This window comes from Rhea americana, unplaced genomic scaffold, assembly GCF_003343005.1.
Source record: "Rhea americana isolate MKP2758 unplaced genomic scaffold, rheAme1 scaffold_57, whole genome shotgun sequence".
Lineage (NCBI taxonomy): Eukaryota > Metazoa > Chordata > Aves > Rheiformes > Rheidae > Rhea > Rhea americana.
This window is the reverse complement of record NW_028186723.1, coordinates 382,315-404,709: the sequence shown is the minus strand read 5'-3', so window position 1 is coordinate 404,709 and position 22,395 is coordinate 382,315. Positions and strand designations below refer to the sequence as shown.

Here is a 22,395-nt window from a genome sequence, read left to right as displayed (position 1 = left end):
GCCTCACCTCTATGAGGCTGCCAGATCCAGCAGCCCCTAACAAAAAACTGCAGTTAACACAACCAAAAACATGGAAAGAGTTCCCCTACCCAAGATGATAATCGCTTAATGCACTGAAAGCGCGCTGTTGTCAGGTCAGTAGTTAAAGAACACGGACTGCTCTTTCAATGGCCAACTGACAGCAGTAATTCACCCRATGAATGGATATACTGTACGCTGTATGGCTGCACAACAGCAGTTCTTTCAAAACCGATGCCAGGATAAACACATGGCATAAACAATCGATACAACAAATAATGAGCTGCAAGAACAAAGAGGCCAAACTTAAGACCAAACATCTCGCCATCTGCACAGAGCTGTTCCTAGGACCAGATATAAAGACAACTTGTTTTAGTGATGAAAAATGTCCCTCTCGCCTGAATGGTGGCCACTGTGCTGAAGAAAAAGCTTCTCAAAAAGGTGAAAATAAGCTTCACCAAGACTGCAGTCTTGCATTTTTTGCTCAGCCAGTGTAAGAAGTGTATGTCAAAAGTCAGTAAGAAAGTTTTCCTAAAAAAAACTGATTCACACAGGCATAAGAAGAAAAAAGGCTGATGAACCACAAATTCATGATACTCATATTAAAAGAATCAAAACTTGTTGACTCTTTTCTAGTGCACTACATTGACAAGCTTTGCTGAAATATGTTTGTATCTTAACCAGCTTAAGAGAAACACGCTAGCTAGAAACGTGCTGTCCACAGCTTGAAGTAAGTTTTACCAGGAAAACGACTTACTAACCAAAGACATGCCCCCCTTTACTACCCAGGCAATTCCAGAACCACTTCACCAAAAGACTGTTCAAACAGCAGCAATCACTGAGTAGTTTGAGCAGTAGTTTGGGGCAATACTAATCACAGGTAAAATGAACTTATTCTTTCAGGCCCAAATAATGTCAAAAATACACAAATCTTAAGGTAATAGTAGTAAATAAAGGATTTGCTACGGACTATTCSAGCTGCATGGAAGAGATGAGCATGTTTGGGACAAGTACTATATAAACTAGGAAGTTTCTGAGTTTAAGGTTTTCATAATAATATCTTTCACTGTAATTGACAGGGGGAGGAGCTATTGAGGCTTAAGGTATGTAAGAAAAGACAGAAATGTACGTACTACATGGTTTGGCAGGAAAAAAGCTTAAAATAATGTCCACATGAAAAAACATAAAAGAGTTTCTCCGTAAGTAAAATAATCACCAAAAAAAGGTTAATTAAGCCCACTACATGGTGTTTAAAAACTTATACTTTAAAACATTCTAAAAAAGTAAATATTTTTAGGTAATTCCTATGCATCTTTTAGAGAAAGTGGTTTCTAGGAGACTCCCAATGACCTGCCAATTAAAAACAGTCTGAAGTACGCGTCTAACAAGTGTCCTTAAAACGAATAACAGCTTTTACAATAAAAACAAAAGTCAGCTCAGTGTTCTTCTCATCAGCAGCAAGATTAAATGTTATAGTGCGACAAAGCTAAACATCCATGCTGAAAAACACAGACTAATATTTTCTCCAGAGTGAGGCAGACTAATATTTTCTCCTCTAGCGAGGCAGAGRACCCCATTACACAGCTAACCATGAAAGCCTGGTGGGACAAGACAATGCCCTGACTTCCGTAATTGTGAAAATTATTCCCGTCCATTTAAAAAACAAGACACAGGTTTGTTAAATATACAAATGTACATGCGCGCACAAGTTAAAGAGTAACGCAGGGGAGAGAGTGTGTGTCAATGTCAAACAGGCTTCTGCGACTACCATCGACTCACTCCGCGGGTAGCACTCTTGGAGAGCAAACACTGTTTGTAATATAACCTGTTTTCCCCTGGATTAAATGCATGCCTGCACATGCTTAAGCAGATTGGATATTGTGAAATCCTTTACAACATGATAACTCTGGGCCAGATGACACAGCAAGAGGATAAAAGACTCYTACTGGAAAGTACAAGGAAGAGGAGAGAATACTGCTTGCAAGTTAATTTTTTTCTAAAAAAAAAAATCATCTAAAATTAGCAACAAATTACAAATATTACCCACAACTCTGGTAGTAGTTATTCTCTCACGAGATTATCTGCTAGAAAAATAAGGTAAAAGAATTTTTAGTCTGTCCATAAAACTATTTAAGTGTATTGATTTTAGAAAAAAATTAAAAACAATTCTACAATTTCAGAACAAATTAACTTTTTCCCTCTCAATCAGATTTGAGTACATCACWGAGAGAGAAGTACTCATGCCATTAAGACAGGATGAACTTTTTACTGCTTATTACCAACTGCACAAACAAATGATTAAGAAATAAGAGCTATTTTGAATTATCATTACACAAATGCAGCTTAGGCAGAAAAGTTATTGAGTAAAGGAATATAATCCTCATAAGGTCACAAATGATTTGGCTTATTAAAAAAAACATAAAGTTAAAATATTCACATAAGTAGGCATTAAGTGCAGTAAAATATTTAAAATTTGCACAACTTACAGCAGGATCTAGTTTTGAAGCACTCAAAAAGCACTGAGGCTAATTTCAACAAAAAGAAAAAACTAAAAATCTGGTTTGTATGCCTTGTGCAAGCTTATCTTAAAAGCAGAATATTTTTTGTTACTTTCAGTTAGAAACAAATCAACGAAATAAATAAAAATTAAATTAAAAACATGTTCAAGCAACACTTTAAAATCTGAAAAGAAACAGTCTTCCAAAGGGCTCAAGACAGGATCTCAGATGGACAGTAGAACATGACAGTAGAAATGACAGAAGCCTCAAAGATGAGCAAGGACAAACGCAAAGTCTTGTACCTAGGATGGTATAACTGTGTAAAACAGCTCTGCAGGACCTGGGGGTCTTGGTGGAGACAAACCTGGGGCCACATCGTGGCTCCTGTCCGCGGCGAACGTGAGTCAACAGCGTGACCTCGTAACGACGAAGACTAACCACGTACCGGCTCCACTAGCAAGAGCAGGCTGAGGGAAGTGATTAGTCTTCTCTGTTTTGCACTTGTAAAAATATTCAAACAGTTGAAATAACTGTAAAATTGATACTAAAAATGTTCAAATGCCGGACTTGTAACAAGCTGTCAGTATTCATTGGAATTACATTTGGGGTATCATCCCAATTAGCTTTGCAAGTRCATCAAAAAGGCAGGCCTACTTAATCACTATCCTAAAACCAGCTTGAAGGAAATGCAATCAGAGGAGGAATCTTGACTAGCTGACAAGACACAAAACTGAGCCTCTGCTTGAGCTTCCACAGAAATTAGAACCTAGACATCAAAACTACAGCTGCCCAAAATCAGACTCGGGCTGCAACTCAAGAAAGCGACTAGAGCCAGACACAATAAGGAGTCATTTTCTCTACCAGGGAACGGCACGTACTTTGTCAATGCTTACATTTATTATGCTTCTGTTCCTGACTTTAGGCTTTAATCACAATAGAATGCAAATACACAAAAATACCATAAACCTCTGTGTTTGCAGATACTAGTGTGACAACCAAGTCCAAGAGACAATTTGGCTTCTTCTGAACTGCTGAAACAGAAGGAGGGGTTCTCAAATTCAAAAAAATATATTTAAATAAATTTCTCTATATCACCAGGTCTGCTAGAATGGGGRAAAATAAATTCAGAGAATCACTAAGAGTTGGTAACTAAAAAGTCATTGAATAAGGAGGCACTAATGAAGCTGCACACATCTGGTTTCCACTACTGAAAACCAAACAGGTGCAAGTGTTATGAAAAAGAGTTTCAAAGTAGCACAGAAACCACAAATGATCTAAATATTGGGTAGATGGGGGAAGGGAAGAACAGAAGAAAGTCTTAGAGATATTCTAAGTCTGGTGTAGGCAGATTCCCTGAATTACAATCTAAAAATATTTCCCTTGCAGAACAGCCCTGACCAGATTCTCCATAGAATAAGAATTGCATTCACAGACRGAAAACACAGTATTTGGAGTCTTTAGAAACTTACAGAACCTATGCAAATGCAATTTTAACCATGCTGACAATCTATTCTTGATCTACGTGTTAAAACAAAAAGAAAACCTGTATTYGTCTTCATAAAGAAAATACTGTCAACTTGCTTGTGCAAAACAATGCCTTCAGCACAATATGGAGGAATGCAACAAAAACCTAGATATAAGAAATGCAAAAGGTTAGCTGAAATAACAGACTGCAAATTGAAGTATTTGTTTGGCCTTKTTCCAAGACCGTTCCTCTGTTTTTCATCATTCTTGTGCTCACCGTCTGACTCACCATAGCTTTTACATTCTTCCATTCTAATCTTCAACTTTTTKATCTCAGTGGAATGGACAATTTACCAGATATGGTGATGAAGTWGGAGTCCACTTTGTGAATTAATTGTCACAGTTATCCTTAGAGTTTGTCTTTTGGCAAAGCTTCTGCTGGTGATCTTTCTATTAATGTTATCTTTTGCTGATGCTACCACAGATTCAACACCCAACTAAACAGGTAAGTTCTGCTTTTGCACTTTGTATGTATACTTACTTGACATGCGTATAGCAACGACCTAGGAAAAAGATCCGAGCAGCAACAGAAGCTGTCTGCTGATTGATACTAAACTTTGCATGATAGTAAGCACTAGGGCAGAATGAGAACAGCAGAAAAACTTTACAAGACTAAGTGCAGGGGCAAAAGAAATGATGAGTGAAATTCACTGCAGCTAATGTAAAGCAATGTCTATGGGGAACTAGGGACAACMTAAATCTAGCTTCACATAAGTAGTGATGGGCTCCATACCATCCATTAACGCCCAGAAGCAAGATTTGGAGGGATGATTTAAAAATCATGACCACCACAGAGATAAAGATGACTGCTGACCATCTCCTTGAACRCAAGAACTAGGGGCATTAAATGAAGCTATCAAGAGCCAAACCTAAGGCAAATCTGTGGAGTTTGCCAAGCATGTGAAGAGTTTATATAAGTTTAAAGGGAAAAATAGTCAAGTACTTAGAAGAGAAGTCTACTAAATAGAMAAGCTGCACCTGATTCAGCAAATCACTGAATTGAAAATAGCTGGGATCTGGGAAAGGACTCCAGTTGGCCAGAAAGGTTGTGGAGTTAGTCTCCTCTGGAGATGCAYCTGGATGCAACCCTRTCTAACATGCTCTAGGTGACCCTGCTGGAGCASGGAGGTTGGACTAGATKATCTCCAGRGGTCCCTTCCAACCTTACCCATYCTGTGATTCTGTGATACACTTACCCTGTTTTTACAGACATTTGCTTAGGCCACTGTTGGAAGCAGTATACCAGGCAAGGTGCACTCCTTGTCTGCACATGTATGGCCACTGTTACGTAGGATAAGAAAGACTCTTATAAGAAAGACTCAGTAAGACAATGGTTTTGTCATCAAGMAACTTGCATAAATTAATTCTGACCACTGTACATAAAAATGTAATGAAAATTGCTTCAGGACAGTGGGGGTGAGTTGATGTTATTAGAACACCAGTAACTTGTACAGGATTTTGTGGAACAGGAGATGGGAAACCAGTGGGAAAGAAAAGAGGTCCTGAAAATGAAATACAGCTTTCTGTAGCCAGTAAATCATTCTTCATCAGACCAGTTGCAGTGCATTTTACATGCTTTGATACAACACAAGCAATTCTAACTAAGATTTTGCAAGTAAATTAAAGCAAGACAAGCTGATTTAACAGCTCGATTGGGGGGAGGGGGGCGGGGGGCAGGGTCAGCTTTCCTTCCCTGTTCCAGTCCAATCCATCCTGTCTCACTGCTCCTTTTATAGCAGTTCTGGTCTTACCTGAAACCTCACTGAATTCAACTCATAAATTAATAGAAAACAAAAGCAGCAAAACCACAAATAGTTTTCTGCCAGTTTAGTGAGATAAATCAGCTCASCAAGGAACAATTCGGATGAAGGAGGCAAGAGGACTGAGCAGCTGCGAAGCTMGGAGGAAGGGAGCAGATACTGCTCCTTACAGCATCATGAAGCTGTTACACATTAGTACAGTCATTTCATGAAAACCTCTCCTAATTCAACTATTCTTGAAATGAACTTTTGGTTAAACATGCAAAAAAGAATGGATAAAAAAAAATCTCTGAATATGTTTTCAGTTAAACGCATTCTTAAATGTATCCTTAGTCAARCAAGTCTATTTATATCTGAAATTATAACAAGCATATCAAAACCTCRGCTTACTATGCAGTCTATTAAATTCATTTCAATCATATTAAAAACACATAAGCAATATATATGTTTTTAGAAAAGTATTAAGGAAGGTCTAACAAATGACAGGTAGCAACAAACTGCTAAGTGCCTAGAGTCTGAATTTGCTGAGCTACTGAGGGACTACTCTCTTCTGAAGTACAGAAACATTTTCTTCATTTTTTATCGAGTCAGTTCAGTTCATTAAATGGTTATTTAAAGTTAAGAAACCACCTGAATACTGAAAAGACAGAAAAGCTTACTGTCTTCATCCTACTTGTAGTAAAACAAACTAAACACAAGGGAATGAAATGTATTACTTTCTGCAGGAAAAAAAAAGAAAGAAAGAAAGAAAAGAAAGAAAGAAAGAAAAGAAAATCTTTAAAGGACACAATGACCAGAAACAAACAGATCATCTTACTAACTACAGATGATACTTCCTCTTTTTTTTTTTTTTTTTNAAAAAAAAAGAGAGAGAGAAAACTTACACAAGCACTGACAAATTCCTCTCAGCTGAGGTGGACCAAAACAAAGTGAAAAGTTAGCTGCCAAGAGAATTTAGCTAGTTTCTTCCCTTACAGTTGGAGTTAATATGCGTTTTGGCACTAACCTAGTCCAATGTTAGTCGTCACATAGACGTCCTGTTTTTTTTTTTTTTTTTTTTTTAGCTGTTTGTTTTAAATGCAAATCAACTTTTCCCCCCTCACTGTACTCACCTCCTTAAGTTTATGGTATTTAACTACTAAAGGTAGTTTAAAGCCCCAAACAGACCAGACAAATACTAGGTTACTTCTTAACAGTTTAGTGTTGCATAGCTTCACCTTTTCTAGATTTTCTTCAAGACAGTGCATACTTGACAGTTCCAGGTTTTATTTTTAAAGCAGTTTCCAGCAACAYTTCAGATCTGATCAACTACATCTTGCAAACAAGATTTTGTAAAATGTTTTACCCTCACTTAGCCTTTTAAGAAGTGTTTTAGAGTTAATCTCAGGTTTCCCTGGAAGGAATCTCTAACAAGTACTAACACTATATGCTTGCACGGCAGTGGATGTTCTAGATAAGTACTTCCAGAAATTTATTTTCAAACCACATGACCAGTAGTATAGTTTCTGCAAGACATCTATCAAACAAGAAACAGTACCATAAGATTGGAGAATATCAATTCAGTACTTAAGAAGGAAGGATAAACAGTGGGAGCATCYGAAGGCCCTTAGGTTCATCTGAATACTACAAAGCATAACATTTTGCAGGATACAAAAGRCATGAGTGTAAGTAGAAAACAGAGGCAAAACACAGGATTCTGAAAAGGTAAACTAATAAAATATTAAATTAGTCCTGCACAGAGATATGAAGTTTTGTACAAAAAATAYAGTACAAAAATCTAGTTTATTCAGTCTAGTCCATTTAGACTTCACAAAGMTGTCTGATGCAGTAGCATGTAGAAAATAATTAGAAAACTTAGATAGTAACTGCTACAAGAAATCAAGATAGTTAAGGAATCATCTACAAGTTATTATGCAGATAACAGGAATGAAAGTGAAATACCAGACTGRGTGGAAGTTACCCTTTCAGGATTCTTAAGGAATCCACCTCAAGACTAATCTTGTGCCATACTTCAGCAATGACAGTGTAAGAAAGAGAGGGTATTCCAGGAATTTGGAGGCACTGGAAGAAAAAGGTAACTGAACTAATAGAAACTGCATAAAATTTAATAGTACAAACAAGTAAAGCCATACACTTMAAGTCAACATTTCTACTAAGATCTCAGGACTGATTACTGGAGAACAGAGAAGGCAAAGGGTGGAGATGTTTTAGATGACCACAMGGATATCTGTGCAGAGTGATACAGCTACATGATCCTTCGACTGCTTCGACAGCGGTACCTCCAGCCCAAACAGGGAAACACTCACCTGGAACAGTACATGAAACCAGCCAGGCACGCTCAGCCATCAAAACAGAAGACGATAGAGAAAATGGATTATGGGGTGACTGAAGGAATGGAGATTTTCCACAAGACTGAACAGTCCAGTCTAAGTAATGGCTAAGAGAAGATAGAATTGCTGTCTACACATACGATGGGAGAACAAATGTTAAGAGCAGAGGAGGATCATTTTATCTAAGAGCAAAGCAACGTCAAAATAAAACTGGCACAAAAATAAACTGACCGTAAACATACTGGATGTTGGAAGATAAGTCTCAAATATCAAAGTGCTTAAGACTCTGGGGGCTACTTTCAATTCCTTTGAATGAGAATAGAAGGAAAATAAACTTTATTGATAATGTTGTAGACTAAAGATTTTTAGAAAAATAATTATATAGGATGATGGCTTGCAGAGCAGATGACTATTTCTATTTTAAGTCAGCAAGCTTYTAACCTCTGTCTCATGGAAAACCTTTTATAATTATAGACATGACTGATATTTGGCATTGAGTGGGAGCGAAGGCCATTAACAACTCTCTTGCAGCAGGATAAGAGCGCTCATTAAACTTTGATTTCATCGCACTCAACCCCAGATCTTAAAGGATTGTCCCTTCTCGCTAAGGAGCTATCCCACCTCTCCAGCTGAAGTTTCTTTTCGGTCTAGGGGAACTTTTTGTAGCAAATCTGCTACCAGAAGACAAAGTAATTAAAACCAAGGTTTTTCAGTACGGTTGCATTCCTGAATAGCTAAATGAACAAGTCATAGCTAATGGCTGGAAGACTTTTCCTTGCTGAACAAGTCAGCGGGTTACATAAGCTTTGAATTTTTAAAAATACGAACAACTACACTAGAGCCTACCAACAGATATGTGAGCCTTGGGTCTTAGAACAATGGAGTATTTCTAAAAAAGAATTTGAAATGCTCCACATGATATTGCTTTAGAAAAGATAATGGCCTCATTTTACTTCCTGCTTTGCAGCAACAAAACTTTCTGTTATTTACAAGCTGATAATACAGGACTGTTTACTTTTAAGTTCAGCTTTGCATATAGTATTTAGAAACCGCATTACAAATGCAAAAAAGAGATTTAAATCATACTGACTTAAAAGACTTTTTTTTAAAAAAAACATACGCCTGCAAAACAGAGATATAACAAATGCTTAAAGAAACTGACAAAWATTCCTTTGGAAAGTAAAAAAATACGTTTCTCAGCAGTTTCATTTCTCAGCTGTGTTTCCAACTCAAACATTCCATTTTTGTACTAGAACACAGATACATGAAAGGTTGTAGAAATCAATTACAAAAGTGAAACCATCTTGTCTGGTTTTATTATTTGAAGAAAAAGGTTTTCAGATACTTGCTTTGCATATTTTTGCAGGGTAAAATTACGTGTTATTTGAACTTAGAAATCCTTTAAATAAGCTACTTTTTCAAATCAATTCATTTGCAAGCAACCTAGTGAAAGAAATTCACTTTACATTTAAAAAGTATGCTGTTAAGCACAGCAAAACCCCTTTGAAATTCTTCATAAGAGTGACAGTCATTTTGCTTTTGTGCTTGTAAAATGATTGCTGCAAGAGGTGCTGATCCAAAACAAGAAATAAAGGCATTATCACAATGCAAATAAAGGCCCAAATAACTTTTGGAAACAAGAGACAAAGATGAATTAATTACCATTCTCAGTCTAAGATTTAATAAAGAGCTGAGAATACTGCCAGTATGCATGTCACAATAAGAATTTTTTTAAAAATGGAATATGAAAGATGGAAGCAATATATATATATTTGCTATTTCTCCATGGAACAATTATACACACTTTCTTTCAAGACTATTGAGAACCAATACATGCAGAAAATACRTATTTTAATGGAAACTTAACTGTAAGAATTCAATAAACAAATAGGTGAGAAACAAAGTTGCTTCAAGAGATATAATGCTCCAATACAAATAATGCCTGCAGTATCAAACATATCTACAAAATGTTTTAAAGGGCAACACCAAACACTGGAATGCAAGATCTCAAAAAAGTTTTGTCTTCACACATAGTAATTTGAATTTATGCAGAACTATCCCCAGTTGTACTTCAGAGGCTGACTCTTTGYTAATTATATTTAACAACAGAGCCACAGAACAGACCCAGGTAAAGTACTGACAATAACGTATAATGCAGTTCAACTGGCTGTGTTAGTAATGATTTTTTCCACATAGCTAGAATCCCAGCGCAAAACTGTTTTCAGTTGCAAACGCCAGTCCTGTGGTTTCCAAAATGAGTCTCTTATCAGTGAAAGATTCAAAGAGACTGTTAGATTTAAACTGAAATGTCAAAATAATAGGTCAAGCTTATAATTCCTTGGTTCTCCCAGGGGAAATTCCAAGGATTGCTGAGATGCTAGCGCCAACTGGAAAATCATTTTTATCAGAAGATATACCAAGTCAACTATTTAATTCTTGCCTAGAGAAAAAAAAATGTTTCTGTGGCTATGACAGAATATGTTACAGATTTACCTGCAGGGAACCAAAGACTGAGACAACGAATCGACAGTTTCATTACATTTCTTCAGTGCCTATTACCCTGCAGAAGCTGTCTGTGCTGGACATTGCTGATAACAYGTTTTTGATGGCAGAAAATCCTGGAGACTTATTAAGCTACTAGTCAAGTTATCTTACATCTCTTATAAACCAAGGTGCAAGAGAAAGAAGGCAGCACTGCTTGTATGAAATATCAGTAAGGGATCCAAATAAGAGCACCTCCCAAACTTTGCAAAAATTATTGACTATAGGGACAAATTTCAGTGATGTTTAACCTAGTCATGTAAGAGTACATTAACAGGAAAATATCTGGCACCAGTTTTTAAAAATAGGACACAGGAATTATTACTAGCAGTGCAACACAGACTAAGCATCTTTTGCATGTTTTTTTTTTCCCTACACTTAAAGCAGTTTCTTAAATGCATGAAGTTTCTCTTCTTGCTCCCCCTAAATGCGCTAAGCTATGCTTTTATTTGAAAATTTGGAGATAGAAAAAAGGTTTGTGATATAATCTCCTCTTCATGATRCACATAGATAATATTGCAATATTGCGTGAGAACAGTCTAATAAGGACATGCTTTCATGCAACAGATGCATGAAACCCATTAGATGCATCTTTGGCAATACAGCTATTCCAGCACGTTTTCTSTAATACACTAAATCAATAAGCCACTTTTAGACTAGTTCATATTTATCTGTCAAAATTTTRTAACAGTTTTTGAAAAAAATAGTTCCTTAAAACAGCCATCAACAATACATACAACATTTGGTCACTTTATATTAGGAGTCCATGTATTAAGATAATATACATTCATGACTTATAAAAGGCAGTTGCTTTCATGAATCATTAACCGRCATTATCAACTGTTTTGGCTTCCAACAGCTTGCTCACGACAATAGCATGTAGCTACCTATTCTACCTTCTATTACCATGGTCATACCCCTCTGTAACATATTACTCATGTCCATAATGTGTTTATGACTTTTAATAATTTACAACTGTTCATAAATGATTTATAAAAAAAGCCTTAAAACAAAATCTGACTCTGTATCTTTGTTCTTTAAAACTATTCAGGCTCTGAAGACACAACGTGCGACAGAATAAAACAAACATGATAAAAGTTACAGCTGATTTTTAAGATTAAAGACAAGAAGAAAGGAGTTTTGTTTAAGAAATACATGCAAGGTATTGATTACTCTCAGTATAAGCTAACATTGCAAGACTGTGATCAAGGGCACAATTTTACGCAAGTTTTAAAGGCAGAAAGACACCTCAAGAAGCGGTACTTTGTGCATATTTAACTGAATTGCAAAATGAACTTAAGCAAAAAATTAAATTTTCAATCAGTGCAATCGCTTACCAATTTCAGCAGGTAGTTGCTTGATTTTGTTCTCTCGTATGCTAAGCATGGTGAGTTTTGACAAGTTTTTGATATCCTTTTCCACAGTAGTTATACGATTAAAGCGTAGGTAAAGAGTGGCGAGAGAGTTTAGCCTATACACCACCGAGGGAATTTCTCTAAGTTTGTTATGCCGAAGGTCAAGCATGCGCAGTTTCTTCAAGTTATCGAGAGAGTCAGGCAAACTGGTGAGTGAGTTTTCACTCAGGGCCAGTGTCATCAGGTTCACAAGACAGCCCACCTCTGCCGGTAGAGACTGCAATTTGTTACTGTATAAATAAAGTTCCGTTAACTGCGTTAACTCTTTGATAGCTGATGGAAGCATGTGTATAGACCTCTTGGACAAGTCCAAGCGCATTGAATTCTCCTCCCGGCATTTATTTAGCTCTTTGATCACTTCAGCATTGCTGGATTTTTTGCGGGTACCTGTGGCTGGATTAGGTCGTTTTATCGTATTGTCCACTGAAAAGGCTACCCCAGGCTGTGTGCTACTGGAGTCCTTCTTTCCATCTTTGGCATCTTTCCCTTTGGTCTTAGGCTCCTTTTCTTTGCCCTCTTTCCCAAATCCTCCAGAGGCTTTGGCCTCCTTCTCCCTTTCTTTTGATGATGGGACTTTTGGATCCTTCTCTTTACAGTCTTTTTCTTTTCCTAGATTACTACTCATGGTGACTCAGTGTTTAGCAAGCACCACATGAAATCTGTTTCCGACGTTAACAATTCACTGGTGAGGCTACAAGGATCCTTAAAACATACAAGTGTTGAACCAAGAGAGGAGCGTCAGAGGTGCGATACCCATTTGCTACATATTGGTTCTGAAGGCACTCTTTCCTAATCCTGATATCAGGAGATTCAAYTATTAGAGATTAGAAGGTCAAATGTTCCATATTAGTATTTCTGTAACACAGGAGAGAAAAGAAGCCAAAGTTAGTGTAAATACAAAACTTCTCTTCCAAATTAAATGTTGAATGTTTCTACATCATGCCTGTGCTTGCTGACTCATGTTAATAATTTGCTCATCTTCAAACGCCAATGAAAAACCCAGTGCTACAACAAAAATACTATGCATATTGCTCAGAAGACCCACTGTGGTAAGGAAGCTATACTAACTAGTATACACAAAAAAAAAGAAAAAAAATACAATCCTGAAACATAATATTGCCTTCATTAGCACATTTTAGTCACTAGCTTCTGTCACTAGTCTTATGTGTTAGCTACTGTTTTAGTGTAACATCCTGGGCATCAACATAAATATTCTCTCTCCTCTCCATGCCTCATCAGTCATTAGGGATCTGCTACAGTTTTAAGTGCCTGTCTCTTCAAGCAGACTTGTACAGCCTCATTCTTTTGGCACCAAAGGTCCTCAATTCAATCTACAGTAACGTAATACATGGTACYGTAATATGAACACACCACTTCAAGATCTCTCTTCTGACCTAGTCTGAATCACAGCTCTCTATCTTTAATATGAAGCAGAATGCTGCCAGTGATCAGCAGTTTTGTATACTTTGAAGGTGTAAACATRAAGAATTTTTAAAATTTGAAGTAGTCCATTTTGGAATAATCCTATCAAAAAGTCAGCTGAAAGCTRAAAATGAATATAATACATTATGCTTCAAGACAAGCAAAATTAGGAAGGAATTTCTCTTGAGAGTAGGATATAGCACATCTCAAAAGCAAACAGTATCTTGGGTCTTTCTCCAAGTAATATCATGCACACTAATTACTGAAGGGATGGGCTAAAACCTACAGAGTCCTTTCTACACTCTTAAAAAAAAAATCATCAGGCATCACAAAATCAGTTTTGATTCCTGTTTCAATTCAAAACCCATGAAACACGCAAGAACTTCAAGATTCAGAATACTCTGAAGAGGTTTGTGAATGCATTTTCATGAAAGAAAATAAAGAGTCAGTGGCAACAGTAAATTTGTGCTTTAGCCTAAAAAAAAAAAAATCAATTTACCTCTGTTATGCACTATTCAATGACGATGAAAATTTTATTTACATTTAAGAAAAGCACCTGGACAAGAGCTATGTAAAAATCCTCTTAAAACCACCACAGGAACTCTGTCCTTCTTCTGACAYTCCACCTTTCACATCAGTTCATAAAGCTCCCAGCCAAAATCAGAGAAATAATGTTTTGTATACTTAAGTAAGCCACCAGTAAGAACAGRAGATACAAAGCTCAAATACCTGTACTCTTAATTGCACAGTTACCTGTCTATGCTTACCTTSAAGTACGCACACGTGCTCAGAAAGCTCATGGGTGCACACTTCACTCAGTATATTCATCCATTTAAAAAACAAACCTAAGAAAAATCTGTTTAGGGATAGAGTAAGAAAGGCAAGCCACTTCACCTCAGCTGCATTTCGAGCTGCTCAGTAACAAAGCTCAAAAGAGAACACCCCAGGAGGTAACTTCCAGCCCTTGCTCAGATTCATTACTGCTACTACAGTATCGCAAAGTGCATGCTACAAAACCCATAATATCAAATAACCCCACTGCCTCCAGTTACAGTGTTTCAAAGGATTTGGCTGTAAAGGACAATAGCAGTTTGCTAATCCAGCATAAACAGCTTTTAACTTTGAAATCTTCTCCAATGCAGAGTTCTCCGAAGAAGCACAAGCCAGTTTCCTGTTGCGTGCTTTAGATTTCCATCCAGCTTTCACACCATCCACCAACCCCTGCTATTCCCAAGATTACCAACCTCTTTGCACTGTATTTTAAAACACGTTTTCATCACTGTATRATCCATATACTTGCAAAACTCCAGCAACAGGAAAAGTAATTATCCTGAAATGCAAAAACGCAGGAGGATAGCACCTGACTAAAGGGTAAGAACCTCCACTGACTGCCAGCTTGGCTTCACTGCCTTTAGAAGGTGCCACAAATACAACTGAGTACTAACRCATGCAGTTTCTCAATTCTGATACACAGAGCAAACTGTAGTAATGCAGCAGTGCCAAACAGCTACTATTACAAATCCAACACCTAAAGTGGGGGGGGGGGGGAAGTCAAGTAGTCGCTGCTCTCACGAGCTTTCATTTTAATCAAATTTAAGACCTACCAGAAGAGATTTGGCGAATTTCTTATATGCACTACAGCAGACATAGATTTTGAAAGAGACTCAGAAAGGGAAGACAGCTGGAGATTAGTACTGGTGAAAGGAGCTCAGTAATGCAAATATTTCAGATAATCTTCGCACATTTCAGTGTCTTAGCAATTACATGTACCAGTACCTAAAAAGGGGGTGGGAAGCCCTCCCCCATTAAAATATGTCAGATGAACATTTATATTTTTGTTCCTTCCTGGAATATAATTCTGCCTATATAAAAGGATTAAAAAAAAAAAGTTTAAATATCATCTGAAACACAAAGAAAATTCCTGGCACAAATCAGAGCGATATGAAGGGTCACTACTAGACACTTACACTCTTCTCCAAAGTTAGAGATACTAGGGAGGAGGCAACTCACACGCAACGACAGGCAGCCACAGTTTTCTAACACCGAGAAATCGGAGCTAAGCGCAGTAGCTATTCAAAACACGTACCCTGTTGAGAACGACAAAAAGGTAACAGCTAAGCACACGTGCATCCCTCCACTCCGAGGTGCCAGCCGAGACCCCAGCTCGCCGCCGGCCCCGCGGCAAAGCCCAGCGCCGCTCTGCGCCAGCACCCGGGTTTCACCCGGTTACTCCRCAAAGCGGCAGGCGCCTCGGCCGTAAGGCAGCGTTAGCACCATCCCCATCACCGCCCACGCTGCTGGGCCTCTCCTTCCCCCGCGGCTTGGGGGGGTCCCACCAGGAGGGGAGCAGGGCACCGCAGGGGCCACGGGGAGCAGGGGACAGCCCTTCCTCTGCCCGCAGCCCTCTCAGGCGCCACACACCAGCTTCCACAGCAGGTAAGAGACGGACGAGCCGCAGCTCTTCCTAACCAAATATCGCTGACTGATGCCCAAAATTGGCCCAGTCTGTGGAACGACTGCTCCCGGCATTCCCGCAAGCACAGAGCGATGCTCTTGTGCCACACTGCAGAGGCACAAACGGAGCTAAATAAGTACAAGAAATTAATTTAATTGCTACTATTTCATAACTTGTAGCACTTGGCATTGGAACTGTCTGAAATTATTTTAGCATATTTAGATACAAGATAAATGAGAATATACTTCATATTTCAAGAGAACTTTCACTTCCATGACAGATCATTCAAGCTAATGGAGTTACTCACATACATGTACATAAACTTCTGGAGGATGTGAGCTTAATTGCAAATACTACAGAGGAAACTAGATATTTTTCAAAAGGTTATTCATATTTTTCAAGCCCTTTTGATWAAAGGACAAGAGTCACCATCAATTCTAAACTTTACTGAAACAAGCACTCATTGTATCTCAAAAGGAGAGCTTCTTTTAGCGTTATTTTTAGCAAAAGGAAACTCAGTGAAATTAGCCAGTTCTGCCAACCACTTCCATTTTCCAATGCTGTTCAAACTGACTTCCTGTCGATATTAATTGACAYAAAAACATTTTAACTATTATGTGCTGGAGAACTTGGAAAACTGAATATGATTCTGGCTTGGTGCAGTATATAAAGGAAAATAAGAGTCTTAGAAAAGTTAAGGAAAAAAAAATCTCTCCTGTTCCAAGTATTTTTTAAGTAAAATTTTTAAACAGCTATAAATAACCAGCATCAGGGTTTTGACTCACTCATTCTTACAGTCAGTGACTATAACTCAGATTCACTTGTTTGTCGATTGTAACTGAGGAAACTTTAGAAACAACACAACTTCAAACTAAGTTGTACCACTTCTTTAGCTGCTCGAAAAAGAACACATCAATCTTGCATATTTTTGCTCATTATTTTAATATGTATGGGTAATTGAAAAGAGATTGCTCTTACTCTGAGCAGTGTAACTCAAAATATCTATGTAGTAATTACTTCATAAAAAATGGATAAAGTAGGAACAATAATGTCTGCAATTCTAGGAATAATATTAAACTAATCACCTGCATCTTGGTAATGTAAATACTCATGTTTCCTGGTCACCATCTAATACAGTATGAGCCCTGAGAGAAAGGATTTCAGCCCACTGCAATGCAAAGGAGGCTGTGAAAGACTTAACTGTCTCCTACTAACTGTGATAAAGTAATTTTACAACAAAAATCACCACCAGTATTACCTCACAGCTCAATAAAGACTTTCCCCCAAATACATATTTTAAACATGGTTTTATGTGAATAAAAAGTGTTATCCACTTTCAACACAGTATTTAAAGGCACAATTTTGTCTCACAATTCAGGACAGACTAGTTGGTAACTTCTTAGGCTTTGTAGAGCTTCAACAGGTTTCATTCATTCATTACGAAAGCTGWGCGCGGGGCAGTGAGGGGCGGAAATTGATACAGAGGCCTTGGAGAAGAAGTTGACCATTCAATTAAGAGATATTTAGTTACCTAAAAATGTTCCTCCACTGCTTAAATATCCCCTCTTTCTCAGCAGTCCCCACTGCAAAAGGAAAATCACCATGGTGCAGCATCTTGCAGACAGACTCTTTACAGCTCTCCTTCAACATTGCCTGGCTCCTGTTGTACGTTTTACTAGACGGAAGAAACACTTTCAAACACAAATATTTTATATGTTCAGAATAGTCCAAATTTAAGCACCATTTTCACTAAAGTTCAATACAATAAACTCAAACAAAATAGGACTTCTTCTATAATGTAGCAGCAAGCCTATAAATCAGCACAGAAAAGAGGAATCATTTATTACATGTGTAATTTTGTATCACGGAATAGGAATGACTTTTCTCTTTGCTCTATTTTTATACTAAACCTAACGCAATGGCRCACACACCATGGCTTGGACTCTTCAAACTTAATAATAGAAGAGGATCATTCAGAATATCACACATGTCAAAGGAAACTATAAGAAATCAGCTCACACTTGACACTCCAGAGTAAGCAAACAATTCCACTATATAAGGGAAAAAACAGTGTTCTGAGATGGCAATTCTGATCTAGTATAATCTAATTAGTCAGACATAAATGGCTTTTAATAACAAGGCAGAGTTCAAACGCTCTCTAGTAATTTCAGCAACCCTTGTTCACAAACAAATAGCAGATTAAAAAAATACCTTCTTAGAAGTATTTAGCGTTTACATGGTATAGTGTGGGATATATTAAAAATATCCCACTACACCACAAACTTGAACATATCAATAAGCAATGGATGAAATTTCAAGCTTAGCCGAAGTGGCTACAAAGACTTTCCATTCTCAATACCACACATGCAAAAAAAAAAAAAAAAAAAAAAGATTGTCACTACTTTCATTTCAAAACCCCAAAAGCTTAAGTCAACTACTCACTTGCAAACAAAGCAAATTCTCTCCCACCATTTACCAGCTTCAAACATCTGACGTACAGAGTTTTCATCTGCGTAAGTGCATTTGAGTTTCTGCTGCTACAGCTACCATGAGCCCAGCTGGCAATAAACTGCTGAATCAGTCACCGAGTGGTTGCATTACTCCTTTAAACACAAAACCTCATTGAGAAGTTATGGAAACAGCATGAGAAAAACTAGCCATCACACAGCCATACATCAAAAAAGTAGCCTCATCTACGTTGATAAATGTAGTGCTCCTGAAATATGCCAGCCAGCCACATTCTTTTTCTTCTTTGGAAAGAAAAATCCTTTATTTCAGGGTAGAGGACTGTCAATGGCAGCAGCACAATACTGCTATGGTTTTCAGCACCAACCGCAACGGTTGGTTTGTTCACTAGAGAAGACAGACTGTTAAACCTCCCTGTCTGATTTCAGGATACCCACCTGCGGCCGCACTCGCTCACAGCCCCCTCGCACAGAGGGGGCAGCCTGCACATCCAGCTTGAGGCTGTGGAGCTGGGGAAGAGAGTAGGCATGGACCATGGCGGCCCACTAAGCCCTTTCAGATATCTTCATCTGCTAAAGGACTGCAGCCAAGACTATTCCCGGCCTCCTGCTACTCCCAGGGATGCAGAATAGCCAAGCACAACCTGACCTTGCATTAAAGCAAAACCTGGAGGCAGAAGGAAGCACTGGACAAACATTAGAAAGAGCACACTGACAAACGTACCATTTTAAGGCTTGCATATGGTCTTGTAGTTTCTTAAATCTGTAGACAAATCTAACTGTGAATACATAATTACAAATGTATGTGCAATTAAACCTGAAATTACTATAAATGTGCAGATCAATTTCAAGAGGTGTTTCTAGGTTATCACTTTGTACTTCAAAAGTCAGGCATATCATCCTGTACGTCGTCTTCCAGRTTCCTACAAAACCATTCAATTACGCAGCTCGTATACAGGCACACAGATGTTGCTGTCAATAGCTAAACTTCAGAATTTGTCTTTTCATTCACTGATCATCAGATTTGCCCTTGCAGGAAGTCCTCGACTGCACTGTATGCCATGTCACATACCAAAGTCCAAATCTGTCATGACAAAAACTTTACACACTAGTAAATAGAAAATCACCTATGCTCTGAGTCCTTATGGGGTATAAGCAATCTTTTGTGCCCCAATAAACTCATCTAGCATAGTATAACCCTGACTGACCCTGAAGTACAAAAGTTGCATATACAGAACATGATCCATAATTCATTTTATACATGCTCCAATACTATTTTACAAAGCATTTTGGCTTTTTTCCTTTTTTTTTAAATAGAAGAACATTATTTGTTGCTCAAATAATAAAACGTTATTTCATGCTTTTGTAGAAACAGGCTCTAAGAGCAATCAGTAAGGATTCTGCTAACTCCCCGAGGCAGCTTGGTTTACAATGTGAAAGGGGAGTTCCTGCATGTGTGGTCCCTCAGCAGGTACCTGCTGGGCTGCATGTCTTYGTTTCCATGGAAACTTGCAGTACCAGCAGGCAATGTAATCCTGCATAATACATGAAATTCAAAAATCTTAACTTGCTAGACAAATTTTCCTGTCTTAGTACAGGTCCGAACAACTAGATATGTTAGAAAATAAGTTAGCCAAAACAGACAACTTGATTTAGGAAAGTCCAAGAACGAAACAGGTACAAATTACATTAGTGGAGACAAGGCCTGACACACATTTAAGAACAACAAAAAAAAATAGCACCTCCTTAATCTGTATGTTATCTCATTTTTATTAATATACAAAGAGTGCATCAACAGCAGTAAATTATCTTCCGCAGAAACAAGTGGGACAGCCTACTGTTATTCTCCTTTGATCAACAATCACCTTGCCGCAGCAAAAGCTTACTTCTTCCCACAGTAAAAGAAATGTCACCATTAGCCTCCYYCAACACCCAGAACTACTATTTAGGYGTCCTGACAATTTCCTTGAACAAGGCAGCAAACCCACCACCCCCACTTTGTTACAGCTTGATATAAAATGTCATTGGCCTCCCTGYAGAGGTGATGATGCAAGATTTTAAGCCAACATCAAATATTTTTCTTTTGATCATCATTTCCTCTCAACAATTAAAAACAATATATCAAAACAAAACAAAACCAATCAAACAGGAGACAAAGAAAGAATGAAGGGTTGGAGAGAAAGTAAACACACAAAGCAACAACGGGGCAATATATTTACCAACTACTTTGGTATGTTGATCCTACAGAAATAGGAACTAACTGCATGCTAAATCTCAATTCAGCTAAATAAAGCATTGCTCTATTAACATCTAAGGTAGCATCCACACAAAACTACCTAGAAAAAAAAATCAGGAATATTTTTTAAGTATTTCTCCTTATTTCTTTGTCTCTAAATTTGATCCACTAAGTTTTCTTGTCATCTTCAAAATGCTTTTATGTAATAATTTTGACCCATTTCACAAAGTTCAGCACCAGATGACTTTCAGTCCCTTGAATTTTCTGACCATAATTAATGACTGTGTAAGTCACAAGATCTCTTTGCAGAGGGTCACTCTGCTAAGAAAATAGCCTGTCTGAAAATCAACTTAGAACATGCTTCTAACRGAAGTCTGGCCAACAAGAAAAGGAGGAGTATTTGCTAGAATATATGATGTGAAGAACGCATACCACAATATACAGCAGCTTGTCAGTGCACAATATCTGACTCCTGTTAAATTTTTTTCTAGCTAAGATTATTTGTTGTTCTGTACCTTCAGTTTGGAAGACAAAAGCTTGGATTTAGTCATTTCACTAAACAGCTAGTTTAAATGATTAACACATTGAGGACACACACAATAGGATTTACTTTGCAATCAATCTAGGTATGTTAGAAAGACATAAATGGTTGATAAAGCCCCCAAAATACACACTTATTTAGAAGTTTCCAATTATAAATCTATTTTCTTTCAGTAGTCATTAACACRTTATGCATCTAATCTTTCTGAGAAAACAAACCTCTCCTAGAAAAGGTTAGCATTCTTCACAGAGAAAACGTAACAGCCATAAWAACGTTCAAATTTTCCAGTCGAAATATACATTTTAGCTTCATTACAATTAAATTAAAAGGAAAAAAAAGCATTTAAAAAAAGCACAGTGATCAGYTAGGGGCATTTTCTTAAGGATGTCAAATTTTTCATGAGTTTACATCATATACTTAAACATTAAGGGCTACAGGAAACCAAAACTTAGAAAATTTAGAATATTCTAAACAAAATTTAATTTTTAAAAAATATACAGACTTGCCCCATTACTGCCTAACTAACTTTTTGGTAGAGTTTTTTTGGTTTATTTTTGCAATCTGATCATTTCAGATAAATATATTATACCTGCTGAAATCAAACCAAYTCAGACCAAGTTAATACACAGGCATAGAATAAGAATACAAGGAAACTGTCATAATTCAGATAATCTGATGTAAATTATAACACWCCACTCTCTTTTTGCTCAGCAAACATTTGCCAAAACATGATGCGATGGACCACTCTTCCTTATGGACCACCCTCCCTTATTCAGATGCAAGCAGTAGTATGGTAGCTATAAATTGCCAAAGAGAAATATTTTTCCTGCAGTACCTTTGTCCACTCCAGCCAAACTCTAATCATTAACTGTTACATATATTTCTGCGGTCAGCTGCATTCTGCCTACCCAAATTCTCCCTGTAGTTTCAATTGGATGTTGTGTCATACACTTCCTGTCCTTACCCGCTTGAGCTACGCTGCTACACATGGCTCCATGTTCCACTGAAAGGACGGCTGTCCTGCAGCACTGCTGGAAAACATACTTGAACACAGCCTGAGAAGCAAATGCAACTTAGAAATGCCTTTGGGAACACTGTAAATTAACGGCACCGTAGAAACGTGGGCTCATGATACACCGCGATAAGGTGACGCAGAGTAAAATTGCCCCCAAGCCTTTTTTCAAAGCTTT

The 22,395-nt window shown here is 37.6% G+C and overlaps 1 protein-coding gene across 3 annotated transcripts in view; it reads right to left on the bottom strand.

Annotated features, from left to right (window-relative positions):
- The window catches only part of SHOC2 (SHOC2 leucine rich repeat scaffold protein), a 71,913-nt gene that overhangs the window by 31,211 nt on the left and 18,307 nt on the right, over window positions 1-22,395 (bottom strand). For 2 of the 3 annotated variants that reach the window (XM_085319042.1, XM_085319044.1), the window contains exon 2: window positions 12,009-12,941. In XM_085319042.1, coding sequence (XP_085175168.1) covers window positions 12,009-12,711 — 703 coding nt within the window. In that variant the 5' untranslated portion in view covers window positions 12,712-12,941. Of the gene's footprint in view, window positions 1-12,008; window positions 12,942-14,275; window positions 14,350-22,395 lie in introns of those variants that run through there. The other variant, XM_085319043.1, reaches the window with a different exon arrangement.